At 38.5% G+C, this 25,391-nt stretch overlaps 2 protein-coding genes across 3 annotated transcripts in view; both read left to right on the top strand.

The window, feature by feature from the left end:
- The window catches only part of ssbp4 (single stranded DNA binding protein 4), a 110,568-nt gene extending 100,639 nt beyond the window's left edge, over window positions 1–9,929 (top strand). Inside the window, exons 10-17 of one of the 2 annotated variants that reach the window (XM_037770807.1) lie at window positions 508–553; window positions 661–696; window positions 834–888; window positions 3,561–3,631; window positions 4,630–4,708; window positions 5,142–5,170; window positions 5,254–5,355; window positions 7,119–9,929. In XM_037770807.1, the coding sequence (XP_037626735.1) occupies window positions 508–553; window positions 661–696; window positions 834–888; window positions 3,561–3,631; window positions 4,630–4,708; window positions 5,142–5,170; window positions 5,254–5,355; window positions 7,119–7,199 (499 nt within the window). In that variant the 3' untranslated portion in view covers window positions 7,200–9,929. Of the gene's footprint in view, window positions 1–507; window positions 554–660; window positions 697–833; window positions 889–3,560; window positions 3,632–4,629; window positions 4,709–5,141; window positions 5,171–5,253; window positions 5,356–6,917 lie in introns of both variants that reach the window. The other variant, XM_037770808.1, reaches the window with a different exon arrangement.
- Window positions 9,930–12,517: 2,588 nt separating this feature from the next.
- Window positions 12,518–22,755, top strand: fkbp8 (FKBP prolyl isomerase 8). Its single transcript, XM_037770610.1, has 9 exons — window positions 12,518–12,709; window positions 14,406–14,674; window positions 14,891–15,060; window positions 15,220–15,308; window positions 15,545–15,765; window positions 16,660–16,832; window positions 16,914–16,991; window positions 20,240–20,377; window positions 21,256–22,755. Exons 2-9 carry the CDS (start codon window positions 14,416–14,418, stop codon window positions 21,340–21,342), a joined length of 1,215 nt encoding a protein of 404 aa, XP_037626538.1. The 5' UTR covers window positions 12,518–12,709; window positions 14,406–14,415; the 3' UTR covers window positions 21,343–22,755.
- The last annotated feature ends 2,636 nt before the right edge of the window (window positions 22,756–25,391 follow it).

Below are 25,391 nucleotides of genomic sequence, written 5' to 3'. Positions count from 1 at the left end.
GGATTATTTTGTATTATTAATATATTATTATTATATATTATTATGTTAATCATTATTATCAATTATCTATCGATATTGTCAGATAAATGTAGTGGAGTAAAAAGTACAATATTTGCCTCTGAAATGTAGTGGAGTAGAAGTATAAAGTTCCATAGAAATATGGAAAGTAAATTACAAGTACCTCCAAATTGTACTTAACTACAGTACTACTAGTAAATGTACTTTCCACTACTGGAAATTAGAATATATCACAATGTAAAAATGATCCTGGTTTACTGACAAAACTATTGACAGATTATATTTATATGAATGTGTGCCTTCTACAGTTAAAGTGCTGTGTTACCACACTTAAAATATGTGCATATAAACTAATAGACTGTATTTATGCACATACAAAATCACCACATGCAACATGTGAGTAGTGACAAGCTTCTCCTGTGAATCACGCAACGTGGCCAGAAATCTTCTGTTAAATGTCTTCATCTTTCTCTCTGTGTGCGTCTCCAGGGGTCCTGGTGGAAGAGGTCCATGGCCGAACCCCAACTCCAACTCAGTGAGTCACTCTCTCTTCTCCTACATCTTCATCTCTTACATGACTGAGTGTGTTTACAATAACTGTGTCTCATGTTTTGTTTCACCTCGGGTCTATTCTCTCCACAGATAGCTTATTCATCTTCATCTCCAGGCAACTATGTGGTAAGTGTCCCGTCATGGACTCGTGTTCGACCACGGGCCATAAATTACCTGTCATGCAGTGATATCTAACAGGCACGCTGCCATCTAGATGCACTCAGCGCTCATATCTCTTTCTCTCTCGCTTCTTCGCCCCTCAGGGCCCTCCAGGGGGAGGCGGCCCACCAGGAACTCCCATCATGCCTAGCCCCGGAGGTGAGTTATACACTTCACTTTCCCTTCTGATTTCTACTTTTATCCAGCGTTCACTGAACAAGAGCTCTGTCTGAGAAACATCAAACCTGTTCTCTGTCAGATACACGTCTCTCTTAGGGAGAGACAAGCAGCGATAGAACTCTACACTAAGTAACTTCTGTATTTTTCAACCTGGACCCTATTTTCCCATGTTTTTGTGCCTAAGTGACTAATGGGGACAACACTTTCGGAAATTGGTCATTGTTTTTTTTCGGGAGAACTCTGTAACCAGCAGCCGCAAAACAATCTGCGAGGGCAAGTGCTTGATCCGGTCTGTTTGTTATTGTGTCCAAGTCCCACTCAAGGAGAAGTCTTGTTGTGGAAACTGAATATCCGTATACTCTGGCTCAAATAAATACGGGAGACCGTTGAATTCAAAGACCTCATCCACATTGCTGAACTCATCTAAATATTCAACCATGACATTGAAAATCTTTTAGATAGCACTAAGCTAAGTTTTGTACTCCAACACAACAAACACTCGCGTTTCCTCCATGGATGTATTCCACTATTCCACCGTTGTCTTCCGGCAACACGTCACCTCGCCAGATTTCAGAACAAGACTTCAGGTTCTGACACACCAAGCCGACGATCGGCTGTTGGACAGTTTGGGGCTGTCGCTGAGCGTCTGTCGGCCTAGTTTTTTCTGTGTGTACCGCACCGTCGACTCCAGTCTGCCCGTGTCTGAGTTTTTTCGGCCGATTCAGCATGTTGAATCGGCGGCAGACCTCGTCGGTGAGAGAAATCACTCTGATTGGCTGTTTAAAAACAACGGACAGCAAGCCAACGAGGAAAATCAAGAGGAAAATCACAGAAGGCTCTTCTCATTTTTCATCTGATCATTCCAACACACGGTTATGTTCACAACAACATGGCCATCTGGAATGAAGCTAAGCGGTGAGTGAGAGTGGTTTGAAAATGGTCGGCAAACGCTGCTTTGTTTCATGTACGTATCATAAAAAGGGCTTGTATATCCGCAGTCCTCGGTCTTCTGGTTTCCCTTTTTGAATGACAAATACAGACTACCGCCGCCTGCTGGTCTGGAGAGTTATTTCCTCTCATGCAGGTGCAGAACGTACGTGCTAACTGGCCGTCGGCTGTAGTCTTTGCGGTGTGTTCTAGTGCAAAACAAAGGTGACATGAAGCGACGCAGATGGTGGCCTTTGTCGCCGCTAGTTCTTTGATGTCGGCTTGGTGTGTCCCCATCTTTCTCCTTGAGCGAGACTCTTTCCATAATGTCAGACACTTATAATAACAATCAGAGTCTGTCATGGCAAAAACAAGCACTTTTAGTGGATGTAAATGACGGTGACAGTTTGCCCCGATAGAACCATAATGCAGCCCGTGAGCAGCTGCCGTCTACAGCGCTCTCCCTCAATACTGGATCAGTTTCAGAAATTGTTGTCACTATTAGTCAGTTAGACACAAAAACATGGGGAATATAGGGTCCAGGTTGAAAAATACCTTTTACCCTTTAAGGAATTGAGCCTTTAGGAATCATTTTGTAAGTGTAAACCATTGTAAAATGGTAAAGTATTGCACTTTTTTGTCAGCACTTTCCAGTTGAGGCACATTCTGTAAAATATTCTAGTAGTGTTGTCTGTGTTCTGTCATTGTGGAGACAGTTAACAGTATAAAAGGGAAGCAGGAACATGTCAGTCCATCTCAGCTCTGACCCATCAATCTAGTGTCTCTGCGGAGGATTAGTGGAGAACAAAACACTGTGGGCTGATATCCTGTGGATGTTCTGTTTCTGCTGGCCTGTGGAGAGCTTCTTTTTGTGTCCACTATTTATTATTTATATACGTACCTCTATTGTGATACGTTGCCGGGGCAACCTTTTGCACAAAATGCTCCTGCTCACACGTACACCGGGAGGGGAAACATATTTCCACTGCAGTCGCCAAGACTGCGCGCACACACACTTACACACAAACCTCCCACAAAAATGCACACCTCCCACTCAGTGTTGCCCCCCTCCTCCAGTCACGACAGCACAAGCTAGATTCAGGGACACTAACAGGCAAAGATCTCTCCACCACTTTGCACATACTGCATCCATCTCCTTCTCCCGTCTTTCAATCTGTTATTCTTGTTTTTTTTCCCCTGCTTTTCTCAGTCTTCCACTCACAACTTTCTGCCTGCAATGTCAGATCAAGGTCACCTCATCCTAGTGAATCTTTTCAGGACACACAAGGAGCGACACAGCGTGTACTGGTTGTTGCTAAGTTGCCACGGTGTCCACATAATAACTTGGTCTAATCTTCCTGATTGTAGGAATAAGAGGGTTTCTTTTATTGTAGTGTGTAGATGGACTGACAGACAGATTCACTGGCATTATGTACTGGCACTTAAAGTAACACACTGGTGGTCTTTGTCCTGTACAGCAGAAATAGGAACATGAGGCCGAATGTATTGTACAAATGGCAGAATTAAACTGGAACAATGTCAAATACAGTGAAAGACGGTGCCACTCCAGTCGTTTCTGCTTGTTATTTTCCATCCATTACCCCATTGCATACCCCGAACCCACCTTGGTTTTTGACATTTTTTTTAGATATAAAAACAGACAGTATTTCTATGAGTCTCGGAGGAACAAACTGTTTTATTTGAAATATTATTCTTATTCATAGATTCGACAAACTCAAGTGAAAACATCTACACAATGATGAACCCTATTGGCCCTGGTGGAAATAGACCTAATGTAAGTAATGACATTTTGTTCAGTATTGAATGAAAGAGGACCTATTATGCTAATTTTTCAGGTGCATATTTGTATTTTAGGTTTCCACTAGAACATGTTTACATGCTTTAATGTTAAAAAAAACACTCCTCTTTTCACCCTCTGTCTGATGGTGCCTTCAAACGGGGTCGTGTTTACCGTGTTAACGAGAAGAGTCCATATGAACGTCCCCCCTCTTGTGGTATTCACGACCTCGGAAAGCTCAGAGTTCACGAGTTGTGACGTGTTTGTTGACGTTGTCAGAAATGGCGGCCAACATCCTCATCTTTTTCCTGTCATTATAACTTTGCATTTCCTGCATTACGTTACCCGCTTGCTAAATTGTTAGCCTCTGTGGCTTCTAGACGCCGACAGTAACGTTAATATTGCCGTTGCTTAACAGCGGTGTTTTCACGACTTAACCACTTGAACGCCAAGCATATCGTGTACACGACTTCCCATGTTGTAAACACGAGCTCACGAGTTTCATTTGAAGGCACCATTAAACGCTCTGTTTGAGCTCCTGCCCCGCCCCCTCCCGAAAAGCCCACTCTGTGCTGATTGGTCAGCTGGTCCACTGTTGTGATTGGTCAACCGAACCAAACTCTTCGGACTCTGATCCAGCTCCGCTCGAACTAGCTTTGTTTGAGGATGTGTCAAACTAGCTGCTAGGCAGGTGTTATGCAAAGTGTTACTTGGTGACATCACCATGTTACGTAAGAAAAGGCTGGACTTCAAGCGAGGTGTTTCGAGAGCAGTGTTTCTGTGGGGGAGAGTAACTCCCTTTGCCGTGCCCTTTGTAACTTTGCAGACCTTCTACATGCACAAAAAACTAAATAACACACTAAAGGAAAGGGAAAAAGCACAAAAGCATAATAGGTCCTCTTTAATAAATGTATTTGCTGAATATCTACTCCCCTGCTATGCTACCTAAGCATGGAAAGAGCAAGATAAAATGACCTTTGTACATTTGTCTCTAGTTCCCGATGGGGCCGGGTCCTGACGGGCCTATGGGTGGAATGGGTGCTATGGAGCAGCATCATATGAACGGATCACTAGGTGAGTAGTAGTGTACAGTGTATGCAGCATGTACTTGGTGTAAGCTCCAGAGTATATTCAGTGGAAACCTGTTACTCTGTATGAACAAAGGCCTTTAGAAGTGAGACTCTGCCCTCTGATGGCGGTTAGAGGAAGTGTCTTCCCTCCTCCTGCTGGTATCGATCACAGCTAAAACAGATTAGTGGGGCAGCGAGGAGGCCAATTGATCCTCTAGATGTGTGAGACGTGATCAGTGAAGCCAGTGAGTTTGTGCGCATCTGTATCTGAAACAAATAGCTTAATTAAAGGCCATTAACTGTGAGAGGGCAGGTTGTTCCTACTTGCACTGGATATCCTGAACCTGTGTTGAATTAGCAGCAGGAACGCTGAGGATCAGTTAACAGTTACCTCATGATGATTCAGGTTTCTCCTTTTTTTCCATTTCTGATCACAGGCTCTGGTGACATGGATGGGTTGCCAAAGGTAAGACTGGCTGACTCTCTGTCTATTTATCTATGTCTGTAAGAGATCTTTATTCTTACCATTTATTTTTCTCTTTGTTGTAGAATTCTCCCAACAACATGGCAGGCATGAACAATCCTCCCGGCACTCCGCGGGACGACGGCGAGATGGCAGGCAACTTTTTAAACCCATTCCAAAGTGAAAGTGTGAGTACCAAAGAAGACAGCATACCTCTTAAGCTGGAAACAAGACTTTATAAAGTCATATTCAGCTGCGATAAAGCAAAGAATCACATGTTTAAATCACTTCAGATTACAGTTATATCTGCATAAATCTCCACTCTAACTTTTGGTCACAAAACATTAAATATATTTGATAGAATTGTAATTGTTTCATCTGGTCTGAGACTCAATTAGGGGGTACAAAATTAAGATGCTGTGTGCTAATTGTTCAAGGTGACCTGGGGCTGGTTTCACAAAAATAGACTTTGACTAGATAAAACTAATAATCAGACTTCAGATGTCGTCTAAATTTGTCTCTTGAACAAAGCTGTCTCGGTCTTGACTGACTTCAAACTAAAACAAAACACATAGCTGATTGAGCAAACACATCAAACCACTCAGCTCCATTCACTCCAACAGAAAATGTTTGCCTGCAACAGTTATGAGGACATTTTTACAGAGAAAATTTAGCCATGATTGGAAAACTACACTTCTGGTAGCATACAATCTCAGCACTGCAGTACAGAGTGCAGATGTGGCAGAGCTGTGTTTTTTTAAATTTTGTTAATGCATTAAAGAAATTAGTGGCGTTAAAACAAATTTGCGTTAACGTGTTATTATCGCGTTAACTTTGACGGCCCTAAAAGGTATAATTCATAAAACATTCATTCCCTTCTCATTACTCAACAACACTATCAACAAACCACAAATTAAAGAATACAATTTAGACAAAACATTTAACAAAAAACAAAAACAACAAAAAGATAATTAGACGATACAAATGTGACAAAAACAAACACATTTTAAAAATAATTTAAAAATAATAAGATGTAAAAAAATCAGGGGTCCATACACCAAGCAGAGCATGAAAATTGATCATATATTCAAAGTTTATAGAAAAGTTTTGTCAGTGATAGCATTAAGTAATAAAGTTATAAAACATAATTATAGAAGTATTTTTAGAAGACGGGGCATTTTTTAACAAGTGGAAAGATGATAAAGATTGCATATTCACAGGTACATTATTAAAGCAAAATGAAGACTTCCCTAACTCCATTGACCAGTCTAAAATATCTCTGTGAAACCGGCCCCTGCTCTGTTTTGACCTTAAAATCATCCTCATGGCTAAATCGAACCGATAATCAGTCCTTTATGTTGTACTCAGTTTCCCAGCTTTACCCAACACAGCATGCACAAACACAAGCATGGGAACGAACCACATCATATGCTTTCTCTGACGCATGCAGAGATTGTCATATAGTGATTAATGTGAGACTGACACCTGCATTTTGCTCCAGAATCTTCACTGTGTCCTGAAACTCCCTAACATCTTCTCCTTTGGGCTGCTTTGCTTGCTGCTGGTTTACTGGCGTAGAAAGGGTTAATGGTTAATGGTTAATGGATGCTGCAAGAGGCTGGTGTAACTGGACATGGCATTTAGTTTAGCTAGTTGTTATGCTTTCATCTTGAACTGGGTAGAATAACAAGTTTAATATAGTTTTGGCTTATCTTTTCTCCCCTCCCCTCTCTTTTTTCTCTCTTTACAGTATTCACCCAACATGACGATGAGTGTGTGATTTTTTTTTATTTTATTTTATCTTTTATTTTATTTTATTTCTTTTTCCATCTCCCTTTATCCCCAATCTCCCTCTCCCATCCACCCTGGTGCGTCTTGGATAACCCTCCTTCCTCCCCTTCCTCCTACCTCCTCCTCCTCCTCCTCGTGGACGGTGTGCTGTGCCACACAGCCCCTGGGGATGCACCTGGAAAGCAGGACTCCCCTCAAGGCCCCCCATCCCAACGCCTGTAAAATGGGTTTAAGAACATGAAAAGGCCTCCAAGCAACAGGAAGGGGCTCTTCTCCGCTTCTTCTTCTTCTTCTCCGCCTGCCGGGCCTCGACACGGGCCTTAGGACAGTAAGAGCCCGAAAACTGCTCCAAGCCTGTCTCTCCCGAACCCAAAAACCTGCCCTCAAGGGTGGCATTCAAGCCCAAACAAGATGCCCCGCTGCATCTACCACCACTCCATTATATCACGCTGATCATAACTTATGAGGGCGCGCAGTTGTTGACTGACCGGAGCCGAAAAACCCTCATTCAAAAACTCCTGTGTCAGGAAAAAAAAAAAAAAAAAAAGATGAACTGATAATATTATTTTAGGGCAAAAACGGTTTTCATTAAATGTGTTTTTTTTTTGTTGATGGTAATATTATTGTTATAATTTTCATAATTGATATTATTCTACTAATGTAGTTATGATTTCCTGTAAAAGGGCACATTTTATCTCAGCAGCGGCATCAACAATGACAGAATAAGCACACACTCGAAAAATGCACAATGATTTTCTGTTTACATGATTTTAGGTTATTTGATGTTTGTCTTTTTTTGTCACAGTCCGTTTCACTTCACATACCTCTCCTTTAAAAACTTCTTCTGAACTCGTAGCGTGAGTCTTTGCCACCGAAATGTTTGTAGCACCATTTGCATAAACGTTCAAAGTCTTCACCTGATGAAGTAGTTTGCGCCGAAGTGGCTAAAACTATCCATACAGTTAAAACAGAGGCTTTCTCAGAGCGCTGCTGTTTCCTGGTACAAAGTGTCTGCTGAATGACCGTCTAGCTATCTTGTCTTAATAAGCACCCCTTCTCACAGTTGTCTATGTTTTTACTGCATGGGGATGGCTCTGAGGTGCCAGTTCTCATCCAGTAATAGACAGAGCATCTCTTCTATGGATTTGTCTGTAAATACAACATATTTAGCTTGTATTGTGGTTGTTTTTATTATTTGTTATTTACAAGTTGTCTGTGAATCCTAAAACGTGGTTCCTTCCCCTCCATCACTTGGTTTGATTTCAACTTCACTGTGGACTCCCAAGTGGCACTGTTTTCCTCCCAGGATTCATTCTGGTCTCTCGCCAATGTCTCCTTTTTTTTAATGGACTGGGAGATATCGTGGGATACACTCGTGAAGCCTGCTCTCTTGCTTTGGAGTTTGGGGTGAACTCACAGATCCTGTATGATCCAAGACCGGCTAAATAACTGTCTCCAATTGACCTGATGATGGATCCAGAGTGTTGGGAGGCTGTAGCAGCGCTGATGATGGGAGGGTGGTTAACAGACCATGCAGCCTCTCATCAGTCTAAAGAAGAGGAACGACAACGGGACACTTTTTTGTCATGGATATATTTCCATTTTTTTTTTTTTTTTTGTGGATTGTTTTCAGCAGATTTGTTTTTATTTTAAATGTATTCAACTGAGAAAAATGAAAGCCCATAGAATCTGCACACAAAGAAAAAGCATAGTTACATATTTAATTTCTTTCTGTATGTTACGGCCTGATCAACTCTCTCTGTCTCTCATGGCATCACGCTGCAGCGCTTACGTCATGGCTGTGCTCAAAACCAACAATAACTAAACAACCATTGTAGCCTCTACGGGTGATGGTGACGTACTTATCAATTTTCTGATATCAATGTGAACAGATTGTACCCAGAGTTTGACGGGGGGACATCTCCAGGACTCTCCAGTGTAGTGACACACACCTTCCCTTCTTTCCTATCCCTCACCCCTCCCTCTTTAATTTCCTTTTTTGTAAATACTGTATAATGCATTTTGATATCATTGACATGTTTTGATATGTCAGTCACTACCAATGAATACAGCTGAAAGTAAATTATAAATAAATCTGTCCATGTTTTTTCATAGAGAAAGGATGCGCTGACTATTTGGCTCGTGTGGCTAAAATTTCCATACAAAATGTATAGAAACACAGTAACACAATAAATGCAGACTGTATGACTTGTATGGTGGGGAGGATAGGACAGAGAGAGGACAGGACAGGACAGAGAGAAGCAAACAAGCTGTGGCGTCCTCACTCTGCCCTTGTCTCCTTATGTTTCAGTTAAATGTTACTATTGGCTTTGAATAATCCTTTTTTTTCCAAAGGGCATCTTCTCACACACAAAAAAAAAACATGTGACCTCTTATTGCAGTTTTTAATATGAAGGATTTTTATCAATTCAAGAAAACTTTTAAAAACACTTAAGAGAACCTCATTTTAAATTAAGAATAGATCAAAAAGTAACTGTGTCCTTTGCTATTTGCTCCTGTTCTAGCGTTGTATAGATCGAAGCTCTCTCACTGATCCTCTCTCAGTCCTCTGTGTATATCGATCGTTGGCCATCTCTGTACTTCTATTGTGATGTATAATACTGTACCATTAGGAAGATTTGCTGGTCGGGCGGGGTGGTGATGTTGAGTCGGGGAGGGGTGGGGAAGCAAGGGAAGGGGATATAAATGATTCTCCTGTACCATTCATGGTCCTTTCTGATGACACGGCAGTATTCAATATGAAGCAGTCTGTCTCTTGGGTTTGCTTTGTATTTTCATGGTAGGATAGTTCAGAATCTTGTCTTAGGGACTTAGGTGTCTTGTGTAGGTAATAAAGATGTTCTTTGTATGTTTCTTTATATTGTAAAGTTTCTTTAGACTGAAAGAAAAACAGATAATTTGCTTATCAAAAAAGAAACAATGCATCAATAATAAATGTCATTTGATTTTTCCTTGTGGTTTGAATCTCTTCCTCTGAGCTCTCGTTAAGCTTTCTACCATAATGCAGTATACAAAGAGAGGTTGTATACAGTGTAGGAAAGGATCAACTTTTGTAAATCATGTTAATCTTTGATAAACGCCCTTTTCAAAATTTGGGAAGTTAAATAAATTGGTATTGAAAATACTTTCCAAATCAATTCTACTCTCCGATTTAATTTAATACAATTAATTTAAGTTGAATTAACTACATTTAATTCAGATTTAATAAACCTGCATGATATTTACGGTGACAGTTTCTGGCAAAGACGTGGAGGGAAAGGGTTAACTTAAAAGGACTTTCTGCTTTTAAATGGTTCCCTGGTTTAAATATTAACTTTTTATCGCTCTATAACCAGTGCATACACACACACACCTTTCAAAAAGATAAAACATTAATGTTTGATTGAGGCTATCTGAAACTAATCTAATCAGTTTAGTTTGGGGTTAAACCATTCAAACCATGATTATGCCATTAATTTTGAATTTGCACACAGCTTATCACAGCTCCAAATAAACAAGAAACCAGAGAATTACCAAGTCAAGAATTTCCCAATTGGTGATCAATGAAGTACATTTATCTATCCATCTATCCATCTATCAATCTATCAAATTCAAATTCAAATTCAAATAAGCTTTACTGGCATGAATGTTCAGGTTACATTATTGCCAAAGCGAAATTACATATTAATGAATAATTACATTTCACAAGAAATAATCACGATCACATCTATCTATCTATCTATCTATCTATCTATCTATCTGTCTATCTATCTATCTATCTATCTATCTATCTATCTATCTATCTGTCTATCTATCTATCTATCTGTGTACATTCAGGAGCTACAATAATGCCATTTTTGTGAGTTAACAGCAATTGAATGCTCTTCATTTGGCTAATGGTTCTACTTATATGTGTTTTGAAATGACCTACTGAAATATACAGTTATATATGTTTGCACTAGCCTATTTCTGAATTATAAATAGCCACTCATGCAGCAGATTGAGTCACAAATGCATTTTATATTATATGCTTTAGATAGGTAGATAGATAAGTACAGATGTATGAGCCCATTAGAGCTATTATAATCTATAACTGCAGTCCTCCTGCTATATGAGGTCAATCATGAATATGCATGAAAAAAGGTCCAATAGAAGTACATGAGCTCAAGGTTAACAGGAAGCAGCTTGTTGGGATGAGCAACGAAGTCAGTTTGATGTTGTACATACAGCAAGGCAAGGCAGCTTTATTTGTAGAGCACATTTCAGCAACAGGGCAATAAAAAGTGCTTTACACAAACATTCAAGAACAAAGTGCAAAAGAACATTACGACATAATTAAAACAGTTATAAAAACATGAAAGATAAGAAAATAAAAACAAACTAAAAATAAAAGCTAGGATAGAAGCTAAAATAGAATATAACACACAAGAGTAAAAGCTCTAGTGCAGTATAAGATCATTATCTGGTTTAATAAAAGGCAGCAACAAACAGGAAAGTTTTAAGCTTTGATTTAAAAGAACTCAGAGTTGGAGCGGTCCTGCAGGTTTCTGGGAGCTTGTTCCAAATATTTGGTGCACAAAAACTGATTCTGCATGTTTAGTTCTGACTCTGGGGACACTAAGCAGTCCTGATCCAGATGACCTAGCCCAGGGGTCAGCAACCTTTACTATCAAAAGAGCCATTTTAGGGAAAAAAACAAAAAATAAAAATCTGGAGCCACAAAACATTTGAGCATTGAAATGAAGGTAACACAGCTTATAGTCTAAGTATATAGTATATAAGTCTAATGCAGTGAGGGCCAAAGTGCAGATGTACTACGGAGAATTAGGGCCACATTGAGGGAAAAAAATCGGAGATCTCCAGAATAAAGTCATAATTTTACGAGAAAAAAGTCGTAATATTACGAGAATAAAGTTACAACTTTACGAGAATAAAGTCGTAATATTACAAGAATAAGGCATAACTTTACGAGAAAAAAGTCGGAATATTACAAGAATAAAATCATAACTTAACGAGAAAATGTTTTGTAATATTATGAGAATAAAGTCATAATATTACGATAAAAAAGTTGTAATATTACGAGAATAAGGTCATAACTTTACTAGAAAAAAATTGTAATATTACAAGAATAAAGTCATAATTTACTGGAAAAAAATTGTAATATTACAAGAATAAAGTCATAACTTTACGAGAAAAAAGTCATAATATTACAAGAATAAAGTCATAACTTTACGAGAAAAAAATTAAATAAAACGACTTTTTTCTTAAACTTCTGACTTTATTCTCATAATATTACAACTTTTTTTCTCATGAACTTTTGACTTTATTCTCATAATATTACAACTTTTTTTTCTCATGAACGTTTGACTTTATTCTCGTAATATTATGACTTTATTCTCTAAATCTCATTTATTTATTTGTTTCCCTCTATGTGGCCCTAATACTCTGTCGTACCATCGTACCATAAACCTACAACAATGATAAATAAAAATGAAAATGTCAACAAAAAAACAGTTATTCATTTCCCTGTTTATAAATCCACACGGAGCCACTGGAGAAGAGCTGGAGAGCCTCATGTGGCTCCAGAGCTGCAGGTTGTTGACCCCCTGACCCCTGACCTAGATGTACAGCATCACATCCGGGTCCTACTGGTCCCGTGATCACCAACAGCAGACTGACTTCACCACACTGTACACTGAAGGGGAGCTTCTCCAGGACCAAAACAAGCCTCTACACTGACACTGCTTCAAGGTAAGATACACTTTATCATGATTAAATGCTTTATCATACATGACGCTCTGACTGACTACATATATCTGAAGTCGATGTGAGCAGCGGTTCATAACAAGACAAGATACAAACAGCCTCTTAACGTCTACTAACATTAGCTAGCTATGCTAAGCTACCTAGCAAGGATTACAGCTAGCTCAATGTTAGTGTGCTATTGTCATAACATCTGTTAGCATTAGCATTTGGCTGCTAGCAGCTAGAACAGATAGAGAGCTGCTGCAACTTGTCAGAAACTTCTGGAAACGTGTGACTAGCTGGACACGATACGATACAACATTATTGTGAGTTTGCACTGAAATTCATTTTGCATCCAGCCCAGTTTGAGAAAAAGTACACATCCAATAGACATACTGTTACCATAGACAGACAGACCAGTAAGACCCATCAGACAAAAGAAACAAAACACATCACCATTATTCATACATAACCCATTACAAAACACCATCTGTCCTTTGGATTTAGCTACATGTCTTTAGCAGCACGTTAATTATTACTGACTTCTGTTAATCACAGTATAATTTTGCTTTATGGATTGAGAAGGGAAATGTACCACATGGAACAAATAACCTATTCCCTAAGACTCCAAAAAGACACATTTATTTAAAGGTAGATCCCTGTATGACAGAGTATTAGGGCCACATAGAGGGAAACAAATAAATAAATGAGATTTTGAGAATAAAGTCATAATATTATGAGAATAAAGTCAAACGTTCATGAGAAAAAAAAGTTGTAATATTATCAGAATAAAGTCACAATTTTATGAGGAAAAACAAGTTGTAATATTATGAGAATAAAGTCAGAAGTTTAAGAGAAAAAAGTCGTTGTATTATGAGAATAAAGTCAATATTATAAAGTAGTAATTTTACGTTTTATTTTATTTTTTTCTCGTAAAGTTATGACTTTATTCTCGTTATATTACAACTTTTTTTCTCGTAATATTATGACTTTATTCTCGTTATATTACAACTTTTCTCTAGTAAAGTTATGACTTTATTCTTGTAATATTACAATTTTTCTCTAGTAAAGTTATGACTTTATTCTTGTAATATTACAATTTTTTTCTAGTAAAGTTATGACTTTATTCTCATAATATTACAAAACATTTTCTACAACCCCATACTTGTATCTTTGTCTTCCTGACCCAGGTCATCTCTCTAAGCACATACACACACACCCATACAACACCCTTCCCCCTCCCTGACCTCCTACCACCCTTCACCACATTTATTTTGATTTAAATTCATTTATTTTACTTTATTTTATTTTAATTCTTTGGATTGTTTAAGTATGTGGAAACAATAGAATTGTGCTCAGAGTTTAGCAGTTTGGAGTTTTTCATTGATACATGAACATAGAAATAGAAATAGCATAGAACATTTCTATATACATGAGCTTCAAGTTTTCAGAATTGTGTGCATTGTTTCATTTTTTGTGTGTATACAACAGCATTTGTCACCACAGACCCATTTCATGATACTGCAAATATATAAACATTGCAATACTGAGTGGGCCATAGGCTCAATCACCATTGTGTTACCTCATTTGGCTAAAGATAGTGACTTAACAGACATTAATTTAAATGAAAATATTCGAGATTGCCACTTTAAGAAGTCAATAAAGTTGCATTTGTTTATGTTGTTAACCTTCTTTCTCATAGTGTTCTACCAATGACTGATAAAGAGGAGATTATGGACACCTCTGATAGCCATGACATTGCGCCATCGGTGAAGAAGAACGGACGAACCTCGTTGCTGGACAGCGGGGAGGACTTTGAGGTTTTAGATGAAGAAGATATTGACGACGACCCCCCTCCTCTGGAAGATGCCGGGGGTGGGAAGGGGAAAAATACAGATGAGTCTGAAAAGAACAGTGCAGACACAGATTCAGACCCTCCTGGTCCAGTGGAAGAATGGCTGGATGTATTAGGTATGTGACAAACATGTCAGATTGTTGCAGATTATATTCCTGTAGAAAGTGTTTTAGTAGTTTATATATTAATATTGATGAGCAGCCTCCTTGTGCAACACAGCCCTAGGTGTTGTGATTCCCTTTAGCGAGACCTCTGACTTGTGGTTGCTCCACAGTGGAAGTGATCAATACTGTAATTGACTGAAATTAATATGATTGTGTTTATCTCTCCAGGTAATGACCAGCTGAAGAAAAAGGTCCTGGAGGCAGGGGAAGGGCGAGACAGTCGACCACAGAAAGGACAGAATGTAAAGATTAATCTTAAAACATCCCTGAAGGACGGGACACTTGTAGAGGAGCAGCCTGACCTCTCCTTCACTCTCGGAGATGGAGACGTCATACACGTAAGAATAGACAATTTGACATACTTTTCAAAAGACAAAATAGAGTGATTTCACAGTGTCACAACAAGTTATGCATTATTTGCTTTATCCTACTGACAGCAGTTAGTGTTACGTTGTATATATCAGTATCTTAATCTGAATATATGTTTCTCCTTTCAGGCTCTGGATCTCACAGTGCAGCTCATGGAAATGGGAGAGAAGGCCCTTATCGAGACTGATGCAAAATATGCATATGGTCCCCGGGGGAGGTAGGGACGTGCTTTAATCTAACCGCTAAAGGCTGTATAAACTGCCGTTTTCATGATGATGACAATTTCCTTTCTTTAATTTGAACAAAAAAGCATAGCTTTTCTTTTCTGAACCCTTCTGTGACATACTTTCACTGGGACGTGTGACGGTTGAAATTCCTTTTGGGTAATTTAGTGATTGATTTCAATTATTTCCTTAACTCCTGAACTTGACAGTTTATTCTTCATCTTTCCAGTCTTGAGCCCGAGGTTCCCTCTGAAGCTGAGCTGTCCCTAGAAGTGGAACTGCTGGAGGCTACTGATGCCCCAGACCTGGAGCTGCTGCAGCCTACAGAAAAGATTGCGCTGGCCAGCAATAAGAGAGAGAGAGGCAACGTTCATTATCAGCGTGGGGACTACGCTTTTGCTGTGAATTCATACAGCATTGCCCTGCAGATAACAGAGTCTAGTTCTAAAGGTGAGATGCAGGCCAGGGAGTCAAGACTTAGTGAAAAGGTTTTCACTCAGTATTGGGCTTAGGGGGTATCAACCCAACCCGGTCTTACGGGAAGGCGTATAAATACCACAACATTACGCAGACATTCAGTGTGTCAGGAGTACGCATTTTAGCCTTTTTAGCCTTTTTCGCGTGTCATTTGTACGTTGCTTTTCGCGTGTTATTTGTCACCACGCAAACGTCAGCAGTTAGGTTTAGGCAAGAAAACCACTAACTTAGGCTCAGGCAAGAAAACCACTTCATTAGGGTAAGGGGAAAGGCCATGGTTGGGCTTAAAATAAGGAAGTAAACTATGTAAAACACGTACGGAAACAATGTAACACAACCACAGAAAACACGTCACAATAGTCACTAATGTAACGAACAAAACAAAACACCGGTCAACAATGGTCTCAAACACAGGTCTCCTGGTTAAAAGTCTGGTGTTTGTTGGACCCACACACACACCATAAGTGGTCGTTCTCGCTTTTTATACTAAGTCACTAACTCTTACCGTAGCATTTATACGCGGATGCGTTTACATTGCAGTCAGTACAGGATACATGGCGTACAAATGACACGCAGAAATCAAGAAGGCGTACTTACTGCATGCTAAACACCTTGCGCATTATGGTGGCATTTATACGCCTTTTCGTACGAAGGGGCAGATCTACCAGGTAGGGAAGTATCGCACTCAAAGAGTTGATGCTTACTTTGATCATGCATTTTCAGAAGTTTTTGATTTACCCCGCCTTAGAGGCAGGGAATAGATTTAACTAATGTTCAGTCATTTTAATGATGCAATGATAGACATTATACTTGTTTTACTGGGTTTTTTTTAACTCTTTGTTTACATTGTGGTTTCTTTTGCTGCAGTTGACATTAGTCCTGAGGAGGAGAATGAGCTGATGGACGTAAGAGTGAAGTGTTTAAACAACATGGCTGCTTCTCAGTTGAAACTGGACCACTATGACGCAGCGCTTAAATCCTGCGTCTCAGCACTGGAACACCAGCCAGACAACATAAAAGCACTTTTCCGCATGGGCAAGGTACACGTCGCCCTTGTTCTTTCTCTTTCTCTGTTAGTCCGTGATAGATTGTTTTCTTAAACTTATGTGTTTCCACTCAAGGTACTAGCCTTGCAAGGAGAATACACTGAAGCCATTCAAACTCTGAGGAAGGCGCTGAAGTTGGAACCAAGCAACAAGGTACTTAAGGCCTCTCTCTTCATGTCATTTTTTGATGGAAAAATGTCCGTTCTTTCTTTTGACCAGTAGATGGCGTCATTGGGTAAAATATCAAATCACTGAGTTTGTAGTGCAAGGTCAGGTGGACTGCTGATTCATCATTTCAGAGGATCTGTTTTCATGTTGTTGCTTTAAATAGGTTTGCCCTGCACCCGAGCCATATCTAATACCTAGTCACTGTTCCTGTTCTCCTGCTTATACAGTCGGGTAGATGTTGTTCTTTGGCTACACAAGGCCATTTGACAGAACTCCGCTCAGTGCGTGGGCTTCTTGGATTCGCTGTGAGCTGCAGCAGCGTGGTACTCATGCCCAGAATCCCCCACTTGAGTCCTACACCAATCTGTCAAACAGCACATGGCCTGGCCGCCACTTAAGCTTTTCATCCGGCACGAGCAGCGTAAATATAATGTACTATTACATTTATGCAATAGTGCATCTTCGGAGGATTGCTGTTTTAATGGGACTGTGCGTAGTTAGGAATCTTTTCACATCTGAAATAAGATGCATGCTGTAGATTGTATGCACTTTGTGTATGTCAATACATAGCTGTCAACCTTGTGTATGTTTACAGTGATGTATTCCTTTTTAAACTAGTGTGAGATTGGCTGTTTTGATGTTAAATTGAACTTGCCTCTTAGTGCTATAATAATGAAGAGTCCTTAAATAACCTCATGTTCCAACAGCAAGAACAGTGGGTGTGCTTCAGTGACAATACCAGAACGCTCCCATTATAATCAATGAGGCGGTCTTAAACAGAAGCAGGCGTCATGGAGTGACAGGATGATGATCTATCTCTCTCTTCTCTAAGCCTTGACCGACATGCTGTCTGCATTTTTTACACTGGTGTCAGCTGTTCACGCCCTCCATCCTCAATTTAAATTGACGAGAGAAGATTTATTTGTCAGTGGTTTGTTTACTTTTTGACATGATGACACGCAGGCAATACAGTTCCAGTTAAGATTCAGATTATGGGATGTTTATTTGTTTAGCTTGGTTAATCCTTGCCCTGGGGACAAATTAGGGTTGTGTCATTTTGGTGTGTAGCTGATTGCACAATAGTGGTGCCAACTGCTCAAACAACATGCTGTAAATGAATCTGCTTCCTCTTAGATAGGAACAGACAAATTGTCAGGATAGAGACTTGTACAGACACTGACACCGACTTTGCACTCCCCACAAATGTCTTTCAGTGTTTCCGCTATATTCATGCGCCGCCGCTGCAGAATTGTGAGCGCCGCTCCTAAAATTTCACACGATCATTAAGATCCTCTGCTCTCCTGTTTCACCGAGTGCAGGGCTCTCCACACACACACACACGGAGGAGAGACAGGTGAAGTGAAGATAACGTTAGCGGTACCAACAACAAACTGGCTCGGTAATGAACGGCACGCTAACGTGCTGACGAATTTGGTGTTCTTGTGTTTTGAGCTGAGCTAGACCAGAGAATATTCAGTTAAAACAGATTGGTGATGCTGTTATGCCCTCATTCTCTGTGAAGTTTTCTTGAAGTGATGTACTGTAGCCCTGGTGAGTTTTATGTTGAGTGAGCACTATTAAAAAAAATAGCCTTTTAAATGCTGCATTGCTTATCAGCAACCGGTCATAGGAGGCAGTTTGACCTTGTATGCTCTGATTAATTTGGCATGCTGTTACCACACCAGTCATCATTTTGTTTTAATGAAAACTCAACTGCTGGCTTTTGCTCCTGGTGTTCTCCACCACTGTTTTGGAAGAAGGAAACAACGAAAGTAACATGCGAACCAGCTTTAAAACTGACATATTTTCTTTCTAAGTAAGTGCTGTGCAGCGGATCTAATTTATGCTGATGTGAAGAGTGGTTCATGAGGATTTCGAAAAGTAACTGATAAATGTTTAAAGAAACTTTAAAGGGGACATATCATGCTCATGAAATATTCAGCTTCTTGTATTTTGGGTTTCTACTAGAACATGTTTACATGCTTTAATGTTCAAAAACACATTATTTTTCTCATACTGTCTGTCTGAATATACCTGTAGTGTATTCACCCGCATCTTTAAGCCCCCCCCTCCTGAAAAAGCCCAGTCTGCTCTGATTGGCTTGCTAGAAAAAATATGGTGCACCTTTGCAAAGGTAATTCTCAAACTGTGGGAGATATATTCTAATGAAAAATGTAGGAGAAATTCCGCACACTGTAGCTTCCTTTTAAGTGCAATTTATTGGCACATCTTAGTTAGTAATGTTTCGAGCACCAGCTCTTCTTCAGACTCAATAAATCTGCACAGAGATGAGCGTGCATGTGACATAGGAAGGGGAGCCAAATCTGAATGGCTTGTTGAATCACATTTTTTCTGATCTAGACAGCCCATAAAGAACTGACTGGATTGTCTTAGTTCATAGTTTGTGGGTTGGTAGGCACTCTAAATTCCCAAATGTATGTGCACAAACACTGAAAAGGTGAGTTTTTCACAATATGTCCCCTTTAAATTTGAGAACAGAATTTGGAGTGGTGGTAGGTGGTTGCCTGGGGCCAGACCTTTGAATCTACCTACACCACCAAGTGTAACGAGTTGGCAATTCTGTCTGATATCAGGCAAGATAATTGGGTTAAATAAACAATCTGTCGCCCCAAAGCAGTCAACAAGACTGTCCTCAAATATTACTATTGAGTGAACATTGCTGTAAACTCTATGTAATGGCATTCTCATTATTCTTTCTGAAGCATAAACATTTGAGTTGTTTCTGAAAGCATTGGTTTGCTTAGTCACTCAGCAGCTTTAAGGGCAGTGAAGTGACTCAGATCTGAGACAACGTTAGAACAATAATTGAGGCCATATCCTGGAATTGTGTGCGGGTTAAATGGAAAGGCTATATTTGTGATGCAAGCCTGTGATTTCTTGTAAGACAACAAAGAACGGTATCAATATTTTTTTCCCCGGTGTTTAATGAATGCTTCATCCGTCCATCATGATCGAAGAAAAATTATCTTTTGAAAAGCCTTCTTGTAATTTCTCATGCTTAGACCACTTGGTGAGCACTTGTGTCTGTTGATGTAAGGGTATTGTCATCCTGACACATTCCCATTAAAAAGGAAATCAGTCTTAGGTTGTTATACAGTAGCAGGACTTTGCCCCCCCTTGTGTTAGGATAGCTGGGATTGGTAGAGTAGAGAGGGTTTTGAATGTCGAACTGGAGCCTGCAGCAACCTATTTGTCTTGTCTCCTCTGTATAGACGATCCACGCAGAGCTCTCCAAGCTGGTGAAGAAGAATTCGGAGCAGCGAGGAGCGGAGCAGGCCATGTATAAGAAGATGCTGGGTAACCCCGCTGGTAGCAGCAGTTCACAGAAACGCCGGGCCAAGTCTTCATGGGTGAGAAAACAAACCGTTTTGGGTTAGAATACAGCTTCTGTCCATCATCACATGATGCTCACGCACACTTACATTAGTTATTTTCAAAGTGATATGTATGTAATCATCAAGGGAGCCTTTGTGTGATAATAACCAAGGAGCGTCACTTATGTACCAATATTTTAAGACACATGAAGATGTTGCTTTGAGCTTTTGACTGTCATTCAACCTACTTAAAGGGATATTTCGGGTGTTTTGAAGTGGGGTTGTATGAGGTACTTATCCATATTAGGTGTATTACTTACAGCAGATGACGGTCGGCGTGCCCCCAGCGTCAAGAAACAGACAGGTGTACCGACATCGGAGCAAAGCAATACAGTGCAAAAAACGTATTTCAGCCACCTAAAAGAACGGCTCACCTAAAAAAATTGATAAACATTTAAGTGTACGTTATATTTAGAATATTTTCCGACGGCGACCTGAACTGAAAGTGAAACGTATCTATACTGTTTTTGTCATCTGAGCCTGCTGGCTTTGGAGAGAGCATAGATAAGTTTCATTTCACGGAAAGGAGAAGGAAAGGGCTTTCTGACGGCAAGTTAAAGTGGTGAAAATATTCTAATTATAGCGTACATTTAAAGGGATATCAATTTTTTAGGTGAGCCTTTCTTTGAGGTGGCTAAAATAAATTTTTCTGCCGTCCAAAGCACTGTATTGCTTTGCTTGGGTGTCTGTGCTCCTGTCTGTTTCTTCAAACTGGGGTCACGCCGACCGCCATCTACTGTAGGTAATACACTGACTATGGATAAGTACCTCAAACAACCCCACTTCAAAACACCCAAACTACCTCTTTAACATCCCTCCTCTACTCTTTTTTTTTGTTCCTTTTATTTCCCCAGGGTCTCAGCTGGAAATGGCTATTCGGTGCCACTGCAGTAGCCATCGGCGGTGTAGCATTATCCGTTGTGATAGCTGCTAGAAACTGAACCAAGCATGTGATGAGCCTGACCAAGCAGCCCCTGCAACGTGAACCTAAATAACAGAAGCACATCTGGCAGTGCCTTCTGACCTCTGGTCAAACGGGGGTTGGAAATGTCAGTCGGTCAGTCGCCTCTTCACCGTCACTCTCCTTTCTCTGCTATGTTTGAGAACTATATGTGACAAATGATTAAAAAAACATCAATATTTGCATATGGGAACTGTATTTCCAACCTTATAAATGTGTATGCATATCTGTCACGTTGCCAGACACTGTCTTTTTTTTGCTGCCATTGTTTGTGTCTTTGGTAGTTAATGTTGCTTATTTTGAGCATCGAAATGTAAAATAATTTACTGTAGATTCAGATAGGAGCTATTTAAGAATATTTTTCCCATTAAGAATAGCTATTGTGATACGGTTCTATGTTATGCTATAGTTTTAAAACGTCAGATTGTGCAGTTAAATTAATATTTCCTATCCGAGAGAGAATGTGTGATTTGTTTTAGTTATGGTACAATATTTCCTGTTGACTAATGCAGATGCTCTTTTATTTGAGGTCCACACGCAAAGCATCTGGCTTGTGTGCTATAGCTTTCACGCCCTTTCTAGAGACTTTTCGTACGCTAAGTGGACAGAAAAATAGAAACACCAGTATAATGTAATGCAAAACAACAGTCAGCTGTTGTTGCTGAAGTTGTTTGTGTGTTGAATCCGTACTATGTGTGAGGCTGGAGTTTGTTATGATATTATGCTGAAAGGTATTCCTAAAATTGTATCCACCTCATTTACATATATGGAGGAGCTAAAGTATAAGAAACCCCTCCCAAAATACAGCAGTTAATTAAAATACAACAAACGGCAGCCTCACAAAGTACCATGTAATTGAATCAACGCCTATCTGACACTGTCAACAGCAACAAACAATAATAACATGAACATCAATGCTGGGGGGTTTCTATATTCTTGGTCATTTGTGTATACAAGGACAGAGAATGGTACCTAGTTTCTCAGTGATGTCGCTATGAACAATTCTGAAGGAGAGCTTATTTTTTATTAAATTTCAGTCGATTATACCTCACTTTTTGATGATTAAGACCAAATGTTGAAGGATGACACTTCAAATACAATGTTGGGTGTGTATTTTTTATTTTTTTTTGTCCCTTACATGTTTTGCCTGTGAAGTTTTCCTTCCATGATGTTGCTTTGGGTGTTTATTCCACTGTTGTTTTGTTTTAATAATTTCCTTCTAATGTGTCATCACTGAATCTGTGGCTTCTTCAGAGTATAGATGGTCGGCCTACAGAGCCAAAAGTTGCATAAACTCTTAAGAGTTGGTGACAAACGAAGTGGTCGTGAAAGTTCCCAGCATTCCCTGTATTTAATTTTATATTCATCACAATAAAATTTGTCTGTTATCAAACTACAGTTTCCTTTTTGTATCATGCCACAATGTCTGCCAGTGTAAGCATCAGTAACAAATATCCAGTGTTTTTTTAGTTTTTTTTTAACTGTTTTCAGTTCTGGACCGACTTTATATAGTGTTCCTGGTCCACCAGAGAATACAGGGTGATCTATGGCATTTATGCATTATAAAACTGGCCTTGGAGGATTGAAAAATAAAGGTGCTGATCGGTAATATCTGTTCCAGACAGACATATCCCATTAAAATCCATATTTGTACAGAAACATTAGGTTGAGTTGCTGTAAAGCGGGACACTGCCTAATGTGGGACACCTAAGCTCCAGTGGGTGTAGGTCTTCCTCAAACAAATAAAAATCAATTAGGCTATTGATATTTAATGTCTTTCTTTTATTCATTATTCTTTATTTATTTATTATTAGTTATATATAGTATTATATAGTCTTATTGTTGTTTGATGTTGTTCGATTCTTCATGTAACATCCACACATATGCCTAGGTTTTATAAGAGCAATAACATAAGTGGTAAAATCACTGAACATGGGATTACACAATTAGCCTTGAGTGTTTCCTACATTAATTAAGGTGATTTTTAGACCTTTTAACAGACTTTTCAGGGTCCCACATTAGAAAATCAAGGTTTGTCTGAGAAAACTGGGCATTAGAGCGCTGATATATCTACCATTTCTTTTATGGGTGTGATATCTGCATTTTCTTCTTCTTTTTGGGGGATTTGATCAGGACTCACACAGGAGTGGTACTGGCTTTGGATTTAATGTATTGGCTTTATATCACCCAGAAATCTGAAATGCAAACAAATGTCCCTCATTAGGCTAATTCACCCTATTTAAACAATTATCTTGTTTCAAGACATAAACAATAGATATACTTGCACGTTTACAGCTGGGCATTCCCAACTTCTCTGGATTTTCCCCAAACTGGTATTTTGTTATGTTTTTTTTTTTTTTCAGACGTTGACGTTTCGCTGACGTCATCAGATGACCTATCATTTCCCACTTCCTACGCGTCACTGATGTCAATGCCCATTCTTAAAAGCTGTGAACAAATGTATATTTTTGTCACCCGTTAATAACATATAATTACAAAAAGGTAAGAATAAAAATAAATACAAATAATTATTAAGGCGCTGTCTCTGTATTAGTAGTAAAAGTTGTTGATTATTAGTTAACAATAGTTCATTTTCATTATTTTTTTTCATTTCAAAATGTATTTCGAACATGTAGAATACAAAAAAAATAAAATAAAGAAAAAGAATGATCATACCAACAAGTGGACAGCCAGAAACAAGTAGTATTTACATACAATGACAAGCGTAAAAAAAATAAATTGGAGAAGTATAAACTTATTTAATTCCACCCCTTCTCTCCATAACTCAACTATTAATTATCAACCAGCTTCTTATTGAGCCATACATATACTCTAATTAAATGTTCCTAAATTTGTCTATAACTATAATTATTATTATTTATAATTATTCTAACTATAATTATTACCTTTAATCTGTGTCATACAGAAATATAAATTAATTACTGATATAATTATCCTTATCAAAATATAAATTTGTTGTCAATCCAGAATACCAATTCATTACTTATAATATAACTTAATCACTATACCAAGAGCCTTTAACATTGCTTTATAATAGCAAAATTATAAAAATTAATTGCTTTATAATTGAAAAATACATGTTATCAAGAGCTCGTTATCCTTAGAACATTTTAAAAGGAAATTATCATCACATTTAATTAATGATGTCTAATTATCTTTTGATATGTTTAGATATATTTTCTTTTCTTCTGTACTGTTTTTTTTTAATGTATTTCATTGTTTTTATTGGATTGTTTTCCACTGTTTGGTTTGGTTTTTCTGCCCATTTTGTGTATTTCTTGTTGTTGTTTAATTTTTGTTGTATTTTTAAAATCATGTTAGTTTAGATCTTTCTTCCTTTTTTGTTATTGTTTTTTTTTTCTACTGGGGTTATGTGGTTCCTTTGTATAAGCCTGTGGCTTCATGACTTCTCCTGACACATTTCTTGTTTTTTTTTCATTGACTGGATTTTGTGCAGTTTTATATATATATATTATATACATATATATTACTATATTTTATATTGTCCTACCGTTTTACCACTTCTATTATTATTGATATGTTCTGTTTTACCAGTTACCATATTTGTTTTACTCTATCTGCTTTTATTGTCTGATGTTCTGTTTTAACAGTTACCATATATTTTACTTTATTTATCTGCTTTTATTGTCTTATGAAGCACTTTGTAACATCTGTTTTGAGAAGTGCTATATAAATAAATGTATTATTATTATTATTATTATTATTATTATTATTATTATTATTATTATTATATATGTGCAAATAAATAAATAATAATATGTATGCTGAAGTGAAAATAGTTATATTACACATGTGACTATATAGGGTGATATTCAGTGTGACTTCATGTTTTGCTTTTCAACATGTTGTCCATTTATCTGTTTTTATGTTTTTTTATTTAGTTTTATTTTTTTATTATTCCAATTCATTACTTGTAATATAACTTAATCACAATACCAAGAGCCTTTATTAATACTGCTTTATAATAATATGTATGCTGAAGTGTAA

Source organism: Sebastes umbrosus, chromosome 5 (genome assembly GCF_015220745.1).
Source record: "Sebastes umbrosus isolate fSebUmb1 chromosome 5, fSebUmb1.pri, whole genome shotgun sequence".
NCBI classification, from domain to species: domain Eukaryota; kingdom Metazoa; phylum Chordata; class Actinopteri; order Perciformes; family Sebastidae; genus Sebastes; species Sebastes umbrosus.
The sequence above is the reverse complement of the archived record's forward strand: the minus strand, read 5'-3'. Positions and strand labels throughout refer to the sequence as shown.

Coding starts and splice junctions, on each gene's coding strand:
- fkbp8 (XM_037770610.1), top strand. CDS start 14,416: ATGACTGATAAAGAGGAGATTATGGACACCTCTGATAGCCATGACATT. Junction 14,675..14,890: donor AGAATGGCTGGATGTATTAG/GTATGTGACAAA, acceptor TTATCTCTCCAG/GTAATGACCAGCTGAAGAAA. Junction 15,766..16,659: donor AACAGAGTCTAGTTCTAAAG/GTGAGATGCAGG, acceptor CTTTTGCTGCAG/TTGACATTAGTCCTGAGGAG.